The sequence below is a fragment of the Eleutherodactylus coqui genome, chromosome 9 (genome assembly GCF_035609145.1).
Source record: "Eleutherodactylus coqui strain aEleCoq1 chromosome 9, aEleCoq1.hap1, whole genome shotgun sequence".
Classification (NCBI taxonomy): Eukaryota; Metazoa; Chordata; class Amphibia; order Anura; family Eleutherodactylidae; genus Eleutherodactylus; species Eleutherodactylus coqui.
This window is the reverse complement of record NC_089845.1, coordinates 148,286,860-148,300,645: the sequence shown is the minus strand read 5'-3', so window position 1 is coordinate 148,300,645 and position 13,786 is coordinate 148,286,860. Positions and strand designations below refer to the sequence as shown.

The following is a 13,786-nucleotide window of genomic DNA, read 5'->3' as shown; positions in this document are numbered from 1 at the left end:
AAGATGGCCACCGGGATCTTCACCCACGATGCACCGCGGGTCTTCTCCCATGGTGCACCGTGGGCTCTGTGCGGTCCATTGCCGATTCCAGCCTCCTGATTGGCTGGAATCGGCACACGTGACGGGGCGGAGCTACGAGGACCAGCTCTCCGGCACGAGCGGCCCCATTCACCAGGGAGAAGACCGGACTGCGCAAGCGCGTCTAAAAACGCCAGAAGAAAGCGAAATTAGACGGAGCCATGGAGACGAGGACGCCAGCAACGGAACAGGTAAGTGAATAACTTCTGTATGGCTCATAATTAATGCACGATGTACATTACAAAGTGCATTAATATGGCCATACAGAAGTGCTGAACCCCACTTGCTGCCGCGAGACAACCCCTTTAACAATATTATATTTTAATAAAATGCAGCTTTAGGGCTTTCACCAACTAGCTTTTTTTTAATGCTGCGATATTGCTGCGTTTTTTTTACTGCAAATGTCAATGGGACTTTCTAATGGTAAAATCGCAAGTTTGCTCTTCTGCGATTTTTGTGCGATGCAATTTTATCATTAGAAAGTCCCATTGACATTTGCAGTAAAAAAAACGCAGCGATATCGCAGCGTTAGGGCTATTTCAGACGACCGTATATCGGCATCGATAAACGGTGTCCTTGTCTGCAGGGGGAGAAGGATGGAAGAGCCAGGAGCAGGAACTGAGCTCCCGCCCCCTCTCCACCCCTCTCCACTATTTGCAATAGGAGGGGGCGAGACGGGGGCAGGGCTAAGTACCGGCGCTTAGCTCTGCCCCCGTCCCGCCCCCTCCCATTGCAAATAGTGACAAGGGGCGGGAGCTCAGTTCCTGCTCCTGGCTCTTCCATCCTCCTCCCCCCTCCCTGCAGACAAGGACACCGTATATAGCTCGGCGTCAAAACCGAGCTGATATATGGTCGTCTAAATAAGCCCTTAAAAAAATGCTAGTGGGTAAAAGCCCTCAGGGTTCCTGCACACTTGTGTTTTTCTTGTGTTTTTTTTTTACACGCGATATCGCTGCGTTTTTTTTAGTGTGATTGTCAATAGGACTTTCTAATGCTAAAAACACATCACACAAAAATCTCAAAGCACAAACTTGTGATTTTTTGTGCGATGCGTTTTTTTAACATTAGAAAGTCCCACTGACATTCGCGTTAAAAAACGCAGCGATATCGCGTGGAAAAAATATGCAAGAAAAACAAAAGCGTGAAAGAGCCCTTACAGATGTAGCAAGACCAATTTTTTTATTTTTTAGATGCAACAACTGGAAAAACTTTTTTTTCTTTTACTTTTAATACTTTTATAATAATTAAAAGAAATCTTTATTTCACTTATTTTTACTTTTTCCCACAGGGGACTTGACCTTGCGATTATTTGATCGCTTATACAGTATAATGCAATACTATGGTATTGCATTATACTGTATTTTAACGGGCTGCCAATTAAAGACCTGCCACATGAACTGGTGTCTGTATGCTGATTGAGGTGAAGCTACTTGGGTGTAACTCGCCCGCACAAGATTAGTTGGTTCTGTTGTTTAAGGGCTCACTCACAGGGGCTTATTTTTTATGATCATAGTATGCAGTTCGCATAACATACGCATGTAACATACGTATTTACTGTATAGTCTAGACAAAAACAGTCCTGCTTGGAGGACTTTTTCATCCAGTAAAATGCTGGACGACCGAACGGACCCCATTATAGCCAACGTTCGGTTCGGTCATAAAACGGGTGCGTTCAGCCGGGGGATTCCTGTTTTCCTGCTTCCATAATAGAGCATATAAACGGAACGTAACACAAATGTAAACATATCCTAAACATATCTTTTTTTACACGGCAACGAAAATCGTGAATAGAGGCGGAGTGCGCCAGATATCTCTTCTGCTTGCCTGCCTCCATTCACTGCAGGCAGGCGCTCAAAAACTGAGCGACTCCTGTTTACACCGACTAAGAAGTCGCTCGCTTTTCGCCTTGCTTAAGTGAGCTGAAACGAAATGACTACTGAATGCTTTCTCGCCCAGCGCCCCGCCAGCGGCAGTTCGTACACGGGGTGCATAGGCACACGAGACAAGTACCGCCAAAAATCGCTGTTTCAAGCAAAGTTACCTTAACACCGTACCAAACTTTTCTCTTTTTACCAAATGAAGCCATATAAGACTTGTGTGATGTAACACGCGCTATACGGTATAATGTCACCGGGGGGCTCACACAACGGCCCCCGATTCCGTCGCTGCTAGACTTTTGTCCGTTCAGCTGTTTTAGTAAAGTTCACAAAGAAAAAAAAAATGGATGTCAGTAAGTGAGGCTGTCAGGGGCGGGCAGCAGGAAGGAGGGGATGTCAGGCTGGGAGTGGAAGGCTGAGCAGTGACTGTTGTGTGGAGTTGCGGTTTAGTAGCAGTCAGCGAGCAGTCATGGACAGTACAGAGCAAGGTAAGCCATGCCGCTCTCTTACTTCTATGCTCTGGGCAGGAAAGAGTTAAAAGAACATTATTCTACTAACTCCATGCGGGATAATTGTTCTTACTGTCTGCTGGGGGTGGAATTGTTAACTCTATCATTTCCAGTCCACCTGAAGCTCTGTACTGGTGGCTCCCTTATGTGTTATTATAGCAGTACTTCGCTTACCTCCCTGGGGGGTATTAACTACTTATATCCTATAATGCGGCAGGTGATCCTGATTTAAAGTTGCGTGCAGTATTTTGCATCATGTGTATCCTATGTTGTTACGTGTGACTTATGTATGCGTTAGCGTATCCGGCTCATCATAAATGAAGGGTCTATGTGTTTGTTTGTTTTTGCTTGTGTATTTACTCAAAGTTACTTCATCCTTGATACACAGACTGGATTATCTGCTGGGGGGGATGTAGTTCGGTGCATACTTGCTCACTCCCTATTTTTTAACCCTTTTATCACCTTGCACCTGTCTTCTTCATCCATTCCCTCCAGCACATGGCTTGGGATGTGTGTCTGCTGACAGCTGTGGGCATAGACAGGGTTCAGACCCAGCTGCCTCCTGGGGAATGCCAGTGTCTGGCACAGCGCTGCGGATCGTGTTTGCGGAGTGAGTCGTCTGGTTTATATGCAGGATTCTTGCAGTTATGGGGTTTGTTAGTAACCATTTCCCCTGTCTGTGTGAGGTCGCTACTTTGTACAGAACTGATTTGTTACAGTATCAAACTCCACTTGTGCTTTAATGTTCAGATTCTGTTACTAAGTTGTATCCAAGACCCAGGATATATAATGACTCCAGTCAGGAGCCCGCAGAATCCTGTGTGCATTGGAGCATATGTTGGCTGTTATAGACTAAATTAACATAGGGTCATCCTCGGCTATGGGTAGCGCTGTGTTGCTTGGCAGCCCAGGCTTGAAAATACACAGAAAAGAGGTTTCCCGGTCTCAGCAAATTTAAGCACACAGATTAAAGAGTTGTTCAATTGTATACTGATAGCCTATCCTGGTGATACACCATCAATAACAGAACAGCTGGGGACTTCCACCGATCAGATGTTTGCTGGGTGAGTGTGTTCATACACGTAGGTGATTTCAGCAGGATGCAGGCAGCTCTGTTCCCACTGCAGTGGTCAGGCATGGTATTGCAGTCCAAGTTCACTTTAGTGCGAGCTGGGCCTGCAATACCGAGCCTGTCCACTGCAGTGAGAACGGAGCTGTCTGCATCCTGCTGAAATCAGCTCAGTGCACAAGCAGGCAGTCTCAGAAAACAACTGATTGTTTGGGGTCCTTGGCAATAGAACCCCGTTGATCTACTATCCTGCTGATAGGCCATTAGTAGTTTACAACCAGGCAATGGCAGAAAAAGACACCCTAGTCCATGAAGTCGTCCCTTATACTTTTATTGTATTCCTCTGTTAGGATAGATATATACTTATCCCAGGCATGCTGGGTTCACATGGGACCGAAATCCCGTGTAAATCTATCTATAGGAAAAGCCTCTGGGTGCAATAGGCCCTGTGCTATCTACAGATGAGGGATTTTGCTCTTATTCTCTCTTCAGATTTTGTTCACATCGGTGCTGCAGATTTCCATTAAGATCTAGGATGAAATGATGAGGCTGCAGCTCTACTTTGTCCTGGAAAATGCCAAAGGGTATAATGAAATTCGGACAAACCCCATTATAGTCAATGGGGTTTGTCTGGCATGTGCTGGACCTGGTACTTCTGATTTTACTGTTGGCTTCTAGGACCGAGTTGAAAGTGGAATGGCACAGCGCCAGTGTGAACGTGCCCTTACCTTTTTAGAGTTAGTATTTTCAAATTAAAGGAGTATGCCCGAGGCGGGACTTTTCTTTTCTTCATGTTTTCACACATGGATCAAAACTGATTGGTGGGGGTCTGATTGCTGGGACCTCCACCGATCCCAATAATGGTGGTCCTATTTCCTCATTCTACCTGACTTCTGCTTGGCTTCTCCGACCTGCAGTGATATCATTCAATGGTGCGCTGGGTGTCCAGGCACCATTCCATTCATTTCAGTGGGGCTGTTGGAAATGGCTGATCGCTTTGTACTCTGTTCTCTCCGATAGTCCGTTTTGTAAAAGAATGGAGTGGCACTGTATATGTGTGATTGCTGCACCATCCAATCTCCGCACTTCAAGCCTGCAGTAAGAAGAAATGGGAAAACAGCCCCCCCCCCTCCTCATTCTCGGGATTGATGGTGGTCCCCGTGGCCGAACCCCCACTGATTATTGAGTTTTCATCTATCCAATGGTTGGGTGAAAACCTGAAAAAAGGTCCTATCTCTGGAATACCCTTTCAATGTAGTTGATGGCACTAACTATTATCAGTCATGATACATTTGTTCTGATTTGGTGGTCTTCTCAATAATTGCAACAGGAAATGATGAAATTTAATTCATGATTAATCTGCCTGGAATGTTCTTCCTTTTATCTTCTAATGTCTAATCTTTCACTATGGTCCCCTGCTGTGATATATTTGCTGTTATGCGATCGATACATGGCCTTTAGGATCTTACGGTATGTTTGGCTGCAGGAGTGGTGGCACTTGTTCTCAAGAACTATCACTTACAACCAGAGGCGTAACTTGAAGCTCCCGGGCCCCAATGCAAAACCTGTAACAGGGCCCTCAACTATAATGCTTTATTCATAGTACTGGGCTCCCTATATGGAGAGGAGAGGCCTTATGGGCCCCCTAAGGCTCCTGGGCCCGGGTGCAACCGCATCCCCTGCATCCTCTATAGTTACACCCCTGTTTACAACTAGAATGACAATTCACAAATGCCTGTAATATGAGTATAACTGAAAACTGAGTGCTGCACCAAATATTTGGGTCAAGGTTAGAAGTAATGGCAGAATCAACTGCAAACCCTTCACTTGGTTGAATGAGCTACAGGATATGAGACCGATCTGGTCATATCCTGAAGAAGAGACTGCTATAGTTGATCAGGTGTGTGAAGGTCCCACCAAAGAAGTCCCAATATTTCAGCTTCCTGGGCACCTGTAAATGTCTAAATGGGATGCTGTGATTAACCTCAGTGTAGAACTGGAAGTACTGTATGGACCTATAGACTTTCATGGTCTCTCTAGTGAAGATCCATGTTGCACAGATCCTGATTCGGAGGGCCAACATGAGTCTTGAGGCTAAAAAGCAGTGTGTGCTGTGTAGTACGGGCACGTGTTCATTTGGGCGTTGGTTGCATTTCTTATTATTGTAGCAGGTGGTTGTTGCTGTCAGTGAAAGGATAAGGATTATCTGAGATTACCTGAAACCTTTCTCAGTCTTCACTGTCTAACTAGTTAATGTGTACCTGTATCCTACACCAGTGCAAGAAGTCATGTTTTGGATTTTGCATTAAGGCTGGAAGGAAGGCTATATGTATGTGAAGGGATATATAGTATTTTACAGATATCAACTCTTAGAAACACAATTGACACATAAATGTGCAATTTGATGGACTTTTTTCATTTCAGATCATTTTTTAGTTGTCAGAACTGAGATCTCCCTTAGATTCAAAACATGATGTGTTAACAGCAGATTTCTAGATGCCTTGGTCATGGGGCTCTGGAGTTGTCCATCCCAAACTTATCAAATTCTCCTTGTATTTAGCTACATATAACTATCTACAGCTAAACACCAGTTTTTGTAGTCTTTCATAGATCAGCTGTAATAGATAGGGGGATCGAGTTGTAAGTATTCAATTTCCCTATAGCTCCCCCACAGGAGAAACGGAGCATTACATAGGGGTGTTGAAAATTAATGGGCTTTCCATGTAATGAATGACTGTCCCAGACCTTGTAGATTGAGAAACACTTCTTGTAAACACATTGACTACTTCATGAGGGTCTTGAGTTGCCTCTTTTAACTTAAAATTCCCTTGTTAAGTATTTGAAAATGGGTTTTCTAAATTGGACAACCCTGTTAAATTCACTTAATGGCTGTTCTCTTGAGCTTGTGAATTTTTCACACCAATAAGTCCTACTGTTTTGCTTCTACATCTTGAAACTGACTGAATATATTAGTCATCAGCTTTTCCCATAACACAACATACAAGAAAGTGATGCATGTTGGACCATATTTAGCATTCAGAGTGAGGTTTTCCATTCACAGGTATTTCCCCTCAAAATGTCTTAATCGTTTCTGGACTTTTCTCTTATAAAGTCTGGCAGGTCATTTATTGTAACACAAAGGTGATATTCAAATAGTCAAAAGTGGGAACTTTTTGCTTTTTTTTTTCTGTAGAATTTTGCCAGTAGTGCTAGACTTCTGCTTTCTGTTAATAGAGAATATTGTATTAATGAGGGACTGTACCTCAACAGCAAGAAAACAAAGCTTATGACCCCGGTAGGCAATGGTAAAGTGAGAATAACCGTTAACAATGAAGTCGTTGAGTTTCCCCAAGATTTCATCTTCATTGGATCCAAAATCGATCGCAACAGACAATCTGGACCTGAGATCAGGACACGGATTACACTTGGTAGGATCGCAATGCAAGAAATGGAAAAGATCTGGAAAAGCAAGGATATTAGCATTGCAACAAAAACCAGACCGGTCAATGCAATCGTCTTTCCCATAATGATGTATGGTTGCGAAAGTTGGACGCTCAGAAAAACACAGAAGAAAAATTGATGCATTCAAATTATGGTGCTGTAGGAGAATGCTACGGATACCTTGGACCACCATGCCAACGAACAACGTAGTGTTAGATCGTATCACTGTATACCTATAATAGTGCATTGAGCCCCGTCAATGTACTGTTGAGCAATGGAAGAACATTCAATGGCGTGACAAATAGCCCTACTCCATCTGCAAATTAGATGGACATGCCCGAGAGTGGCGGATGCCTGGGGAACACATTTTGCCGTGTGTGTGTGTGTGTTGCCAACAATTAAGTACAGCAGAGGTTCTGTTATATTCAGGCAAGGTCTCAGACCAATGGTTGCAGTGGCAGGAACCATGAGCACAGAGGTGTACCTTTACATCCTAGACCAGTGTTTCCCAACTCTAGTCCTCAAGGCACACCAACAGGCCATGTTTTCTGTACTTCCTTGGTAATACACAAGTGATATAATTGTCGGGGCCTCAGACATTGCCACAGGTGATCTTACTATAGGAACATATGGTACCAAAATTCAAAAAGAAGTCAAAAAGTGAACCTAGAAACTACAGACCAGTAAGTCTTACTTCTATTGGGGGTAAAATGTTCGGATTTCTAAGAGATGCTATCCTGGAGTACTTCAAGAAAAATAGCTGTATAACTCTGTATTAGCATGTGTTTATGAAAGATCACTCCTGGCAAACCAATCTGATCAGCTTCTACAAGGAGGTAAGTTCTTTTGATACTGTGCCACATAAAAGGTTGGTATATAAAATGAGAATGCTTGGTCTGGGTGAAAATCATACCTTTTTAATGGCTAACAAAAATACATGATAATATGGCCGCCTGCAGACGGTGAACCCGAACAGCTGGAGAGACCTGCAGCTCACCAGTTCCTGGCGTCTTCCCTTTCCTGCTATGTGCCTGCTGCCAGCCAGCCGGCGCATGCGCAGAGCGGAGCCGACCCGTCACCACTGACATTTCTGTGCAGGCCTCAGCGAGACCCGCATAGAAATAGAACGTGTCACGATTTGTTTTCCGCGTGTATTTTCACACGGATAAATTGCGGCCATCTGCCTAGGATTGCGTTTTGTAATGCAGGCGGGCACGGGTGGAAATTCTGCGGGAAATCCCGCCCTGGAATTTCCGCCCGTGTGCAGGGGGCCAAAAGCGAGCCTTCCAACTTGCGCAGGGTTCTTGCTCAGGCTTAAATGGAATAGATCAGTCTGAGGAAGAACCCTGTGTGGGTTTGAAAGCTCACTATAACATCATGTATTTTTGTTAGCCTTTAAAAGGTATCATATCTACAAGATTACTTGGTTTCTCTCACTGAGAACAATCACATTTTGCTCTACTGGCTAACACGGTACTAAACTTTTTTGGGTAAGTAACTGGCTTAGTGATAGACAGTAGAGGGTGGTTACAAATGGTACATACAATGTCAGATGAGATGCAGAGTGATAAAGTAAACTCTCTACTAAATGTCCCTAGTCTAACCCAGAAAGTGCAGAGCCGGCCTAAAAAGATTAAAATGGACAAATCACGGGGTCCCGATGGCGTACACCCCTGGATTTTTAAGGGAATTAAGTGATGTGATACACAGACCCTCGTTTCTTATATTTTAAGGACTCTATAGTGATGGGGTCTGTTCCACTGGATTGGTGCATAGCCAATGTGGTGCCGATATTCAAAAAGGGGTCGAATAGTGAACCTGGAAATTACAGGCCGGTAAGTCTGACTTCTATTGTGGGTAAAATGCTAGAAGTATTTCTAACAGATACCATGCTGGAGGACCTCAAGGAAAATAGCTGTATAACTCCATATCAGCATGGGTTTGTGCGACATCACTCTTGTCAAACCAACCTGATCAGCTTCTATGAAGAGGTAAGTCCTAGATTGGACCGGGGAGTCACTGGATCTTGTGTACCTGGACTTTTCCAAAGCGTTTGATCCTGTGCCACATAAAAGGTTGGTATATGACATGAGAATGCTTGGTCTGGGTGAGAATGTGTGTGAGTGGGTAAGTAACTGGTCAGTGAGAGAAAGCAGAGGGGGGTTATTAGTGGTACATACTCTGATTGGGTCACCGTTACTTGTGGGGTACCACAGGGGGCAGTACTGGACCCTATTTTTTAAATATATTTATTAATGAGCTGGTAGATGGATTATACAGTGAAATATCTATTTGCAGATGATGCAAAACTATGTAAAGTAATTTACACGAGGACAGAATGCGATTGCAAGAGGATCTGTATAAATTGAGGAATTGTGCAGAAAAGTGACAAATGAGGTTTAGCACTACTAAATGTAGGGTTCTGCACATGTAAGCTTAACTGGAGCAACCAGTGTCAGGCAGCTGCTGCCAAGGCAAATAGGATCATGGGCTGCATCAAAAGAGGTCCAGGGGCACATGACGAGAACCTTGTTCTTCCTCTTTACAAGTCACTAGTTAGACCACTCATGGAATATTGTGGACAGTTTTGGGCATCGGAACTCAAGAAGGACATATCAGAGCTTGAGCGGGTACAAAGGCGGGCAACTAAAGTAATAAATGTAATGGACGCACTACAATACCCAGAGAGGTGAGCAAAATTGGCGTTATTTAGTTTAGAAAAAGACGTTTGAGGGGCGACCTAATAACTATGTATAAATACATGAGGGGACAATCCAGAGATCTCTCATTATCTGTTTATACCCAGGACTGTGACTGTAACAAGGGGGCATCCTCTGCGTTTAGAGGGTAGGAGGTTTCATCACCAACACAGAAGAGGGCTCTTTACTGTAAGAGCAGTGAGACTGTGGAACTCTCTGCCTGAGGAAGTGGTGATGGCAAATTTAAGTACAAGAGGGGCCTGGATCCTTTTCTTGAGCATAACAATATTACATGTTCTAATCACTGATTACTTCAGAAGGGTCAGTGATCCAGGGATTATTCTGATTGCCAGATTAGAGTCAGGACAGATTTTTTTTTTTTCCCCTTTAAATGAGGGAAATAGTTTTTTTTGCCTTCCTCTGTATCTACATTGGCAAAGTAATAGGCTGAACTGGACGGGCAATGTCTTTTTTTTTTCAGCCTAACATACTAATGTTACTGTGACATCCCGAAAATGTGGCCTATTGGGATACCTTGAGGACTGGAGTTGGGAAATGCTGTCCTTGATATGAATGTGCTGCCAACAATGTATCAATACTCTGGGAATGGTCAGCAATACTTCTAACAAGACAACACATCTTGTCACAAATCCAATGCTGTCTTGCATTGGTTTGAGGATAAGGATATTCCACAATTGGACTGGCTGCCCTCCTGAACATCTTTGAGATGAACTGGCTTTTTGGGTCAGGAAAAATGAACAGCGTAACTCTTCTTTGAGAAAACTCACCAGATGTTTGCTGGATGAATTGAGGGAAATGCTGTCTGAAGTGTATCAGATGGTAGATAGTGGGGCCACCTTGAGCCCTAAGGTCACTAAATACTAAGTATTAACATATGTAAATAAATACCACTTTTGATTCTTTCTCAGGTGGTTAATAACCCTTGTTATCCTGTTGTGGCCTCCGCTGAGCAGTTCTACATAAACGCTGGACTCGTCCATGTGAGAACATATTGCTAATATATACCAGTGTTCTGCAGAAGAAGCAATGAAGTGCGATCCTGATGGAGGTTCATATATGAATGCCTCCACGTGTGACTCGGTATATAATACATTTTTGAGCGTGTTGTCTTGGAAACTGAAGTTTGCAATTAGAAATCTGTTCATTTAACAAAAAAAAGTCATCTGTATTCTGACATTGAATAGCTTAGTCAAGGAATCCTTCTAGTCCTTGTATCGCACCGCAGCAGCCAGAACTCGTACATCATACTGATGATAAAGCATAATGAGGAATGAGACCCCGTGGACCACATGGAAGAGTAATAACTCCAAGTTACGCTTATCTTTTAGAAATGGTCTTCTGTAGATCCCTCATGCGCATGGATTTCTGCTTAGGACCTATATCAAGACCAATGTATTTGGACAATGCCTCTTACAGTAGAGATTGAAATGTGTCTTTTCTACATACCACCAATTCTGTATTTAGACGTAACGATTCAAAAAAAATTGTTAAAATGACTCAAAGTGAACAAATTGTTTGGTTTAACCCCGTCCCGCCCTATGGCGTAAGGGTACGTCATGGCAGGCTGGTACTTCGCGCAAAATGACGTACCTTTACGTCATCGGGGTAGAGCGAGATCATGACTGACCTCGCGCTATCCCGCAGCGGGAGCCGGCTGTCAGTGATAGCCGGCCTCCAGCTGCAACAGCGGAGGGGCATCAGAGATGCCCCCCCCTTCCGCTGTTAACCCCTTCCCTGCCACGATCTAAGTAGATTGTGGCAGGGAAAGAGTTCACAGAGGTCATAAGTACAATGCTGCAAGTCCCTCAGAGGGACTCAAATTGTGTTAAAAAAAAAAAAGTTAAAAAAAATTTAAATAGCACATATTTGGTATTGACACGTCCGTAACGATGTGTACAAAAAGCTGAACACACTTTTTATTTTGTACAGCAAAAATCGTTTAAAAAAAAAACAGGCAAAATGCTAATTCTTAGCATTTTGCCTTCCAAAAATTGCAATAAAGTGATAAAAAAAAACGTATATTCCCCAAAATGGTACCAATAAAAACTACCGCTCGTCTCGCAAAAAATAAGCCCTCATAGAGCTCAGTACATAAAAAGATAAAAAAGTTACAGGGCTTTGAATGCAGCGATAGAGAAAAAATTTTTTCCAAAAAAAGGTAAACTAAAAATCTAAAAAAAATATAAGAATTTTGGTATCGTTGTAACCATACCGACCCGCATAAAAAATGTATTGGGTCATTTCTGCTGCATGATTAACGCTGTAAAAAAATCTATGGCAGAATTCATGCGTTTTCTCTCCCTGTTATCATAAAAAAAATAATAAAAGTTTTACGATATAGTCTATGTACCCAAAAGTTGCACCTATAAAAACTACAGTTCGCCAGGCGAAAAACAAGACCTTATACGGCCGCGGCGACGGACAAATAAAAAAGTTATGGCTTTTGAAAAATGGAGATGAAAATCCGCCAAAAATCGTTGCATCCTTAAGCCCAAAATAGGCCGTGTCATTTAGGGGGTTAAACATGAGCCAATGACCAAACAACTTTTTCGTTCATTTTCAGCAGGCCTAAAAGTCATCGTTGGCTCACTCATGTATCGCGTTTAAACAGTCCCTGCTCGGTTTTTCATGTAGGAATGTGAAACCCTGAATGAGAAGTGAGCGATTCTCAACGATGATCTGTCTAAACAGGCTGAATGAGCGCGAATGAAATTGTGGTGACATCATTCACTTGTCCAAACGAGAATTGGCACGTCTAAAAGGGGCATAAGCTAGCTGCTAGCGGGTCCTTGCATCTGGGTCTAGCCCCTCAGATCCCCGTGTCTACGGAGACGTGGCATTATCACAGGAAGTGTTTGAAGCGAGCGTCCTGTAGGGTATTGCTGTCTCTAAGTAATTCAGATAATTCTGCTATTTGGCCATAGCTCACTAGGAGATGCCTTCACTTTAGGGTCGCTGGGTTCTGACCTCCTCACCATTGCTGCATAGGGGTGTTCTAGGCTACTAATTTAGCACTGTAGCCCATTCGTTCTCAGGATTAGTGATGGTCCCAGAGGCCTGAAACCACCGATGATGAAGTGATGGCATAGGATATGATAATTTTGGAGCAGAGAAATGGAAAGAAATGTTACCTTTTTTCCCTCATTGATTTTCAAAGAAGGAAAGGTTTCTGTTTGCTGCCATTCTGTTACCACGTTTCCCTGAAAATAAGACTTTGTTCTATATTAATTTTTTTTCCCCAAAGAGGCGCTAGGTCTTCTTTTCGGGGATGTCTTTATTATACTTGCCTAGCAGGCTCAGACCGGGTCCTGCCGAGCTCCGAAGTGCTGAGCTGTGGCATCGATAGGCCAATTCATAAATCCCGCCTCCATACGTGATGGCTGTAATTGGTTCTTTGACCGCTGCTCAGGCAATCCATGCAGAACTCGATGAACCAATCACAGCCATCGCATTGGTTCATCAGGCGCTGCATTGATTGGCTGAGCAGCACTCGAGAATCAATTAGAGCCATCGCTTCCTGGAGGTGGGATTTATGAATCCCGTAACTGGGAAGTGATCTTCTGTGGGCGAACGAGCACTGCAAGATGTGTGGCAGAGCTCCGGAGAGCAGCAGCAGGAGGACCCGGACTGACCCTGCTAGGTAAGTACGCCTTTTTTTTCTTAATGTAATGGGGCTAGGGCTTATTTTCGGGGTAAGACTTGCATTTTAAGCCTGCCCCAAAAAATCAGGGTAGGTCTTATTTTTGGAGAAATGGGGTATGGCTCTGCTTTTTTTAACAGAACAAATAGATGAACCCCAATACCAGAAATGGTACATGGACAAGAGCGTATTGTTTTTGAAAAACAAAAACTTTAGAAAAAAAAAATCTCAGATAACTCCTTTTAAAAGTGTGAATTTTCTGTTCTGAACCTTCATCTCTTAGCCAGACCATCTGTTGCTCTGGAGGACCCAGCAACAACCAGCATCTCTTGCTCTGGAGGTGCAGTGATCGAAACACAAGGCCCATGCTGAGGAGCTGGTGGGGGTAGAGATGGCACTTGTCATGGTCACTCTACCAAACTCTCCTCTGGAGAGATGCACAGAACCTTGGC

The 13,786-nt window shown here is 43.6% G+C and overlaps 1 protein-coding gene across 2 annotated transcripts in view; it reads left to right on the top strand.

The window, feature by feature from the left end:
* The first annotated feature begins 2,328 nt into the window (after nt 1–2,328).
* TPD52 (tumor protein D52) overlaps nt 2,329–13,786 on the top strand; it is a 93,549-nt gene continuing 82,091 nt past the window's right edge. Inside the window, exon 1 of one of the 2 annotated variants that reach the window (XM_066578612.1) lies at nt 2,329–2,443. In XM_066578612.1, coding sequence (XP_066434709.1) covers nt 2,425–2,443 — 19 coding nt within the window. In that variant the 5' untranslated portion in view covers nt 2,329–2,424. Of the gene's footprint in view, nt 2,444–2,939; nt 3,075–13,786 lie in introns of those variants that run through there. The other variant, XM_066578611.1, reaches the window with a different exon arrangement.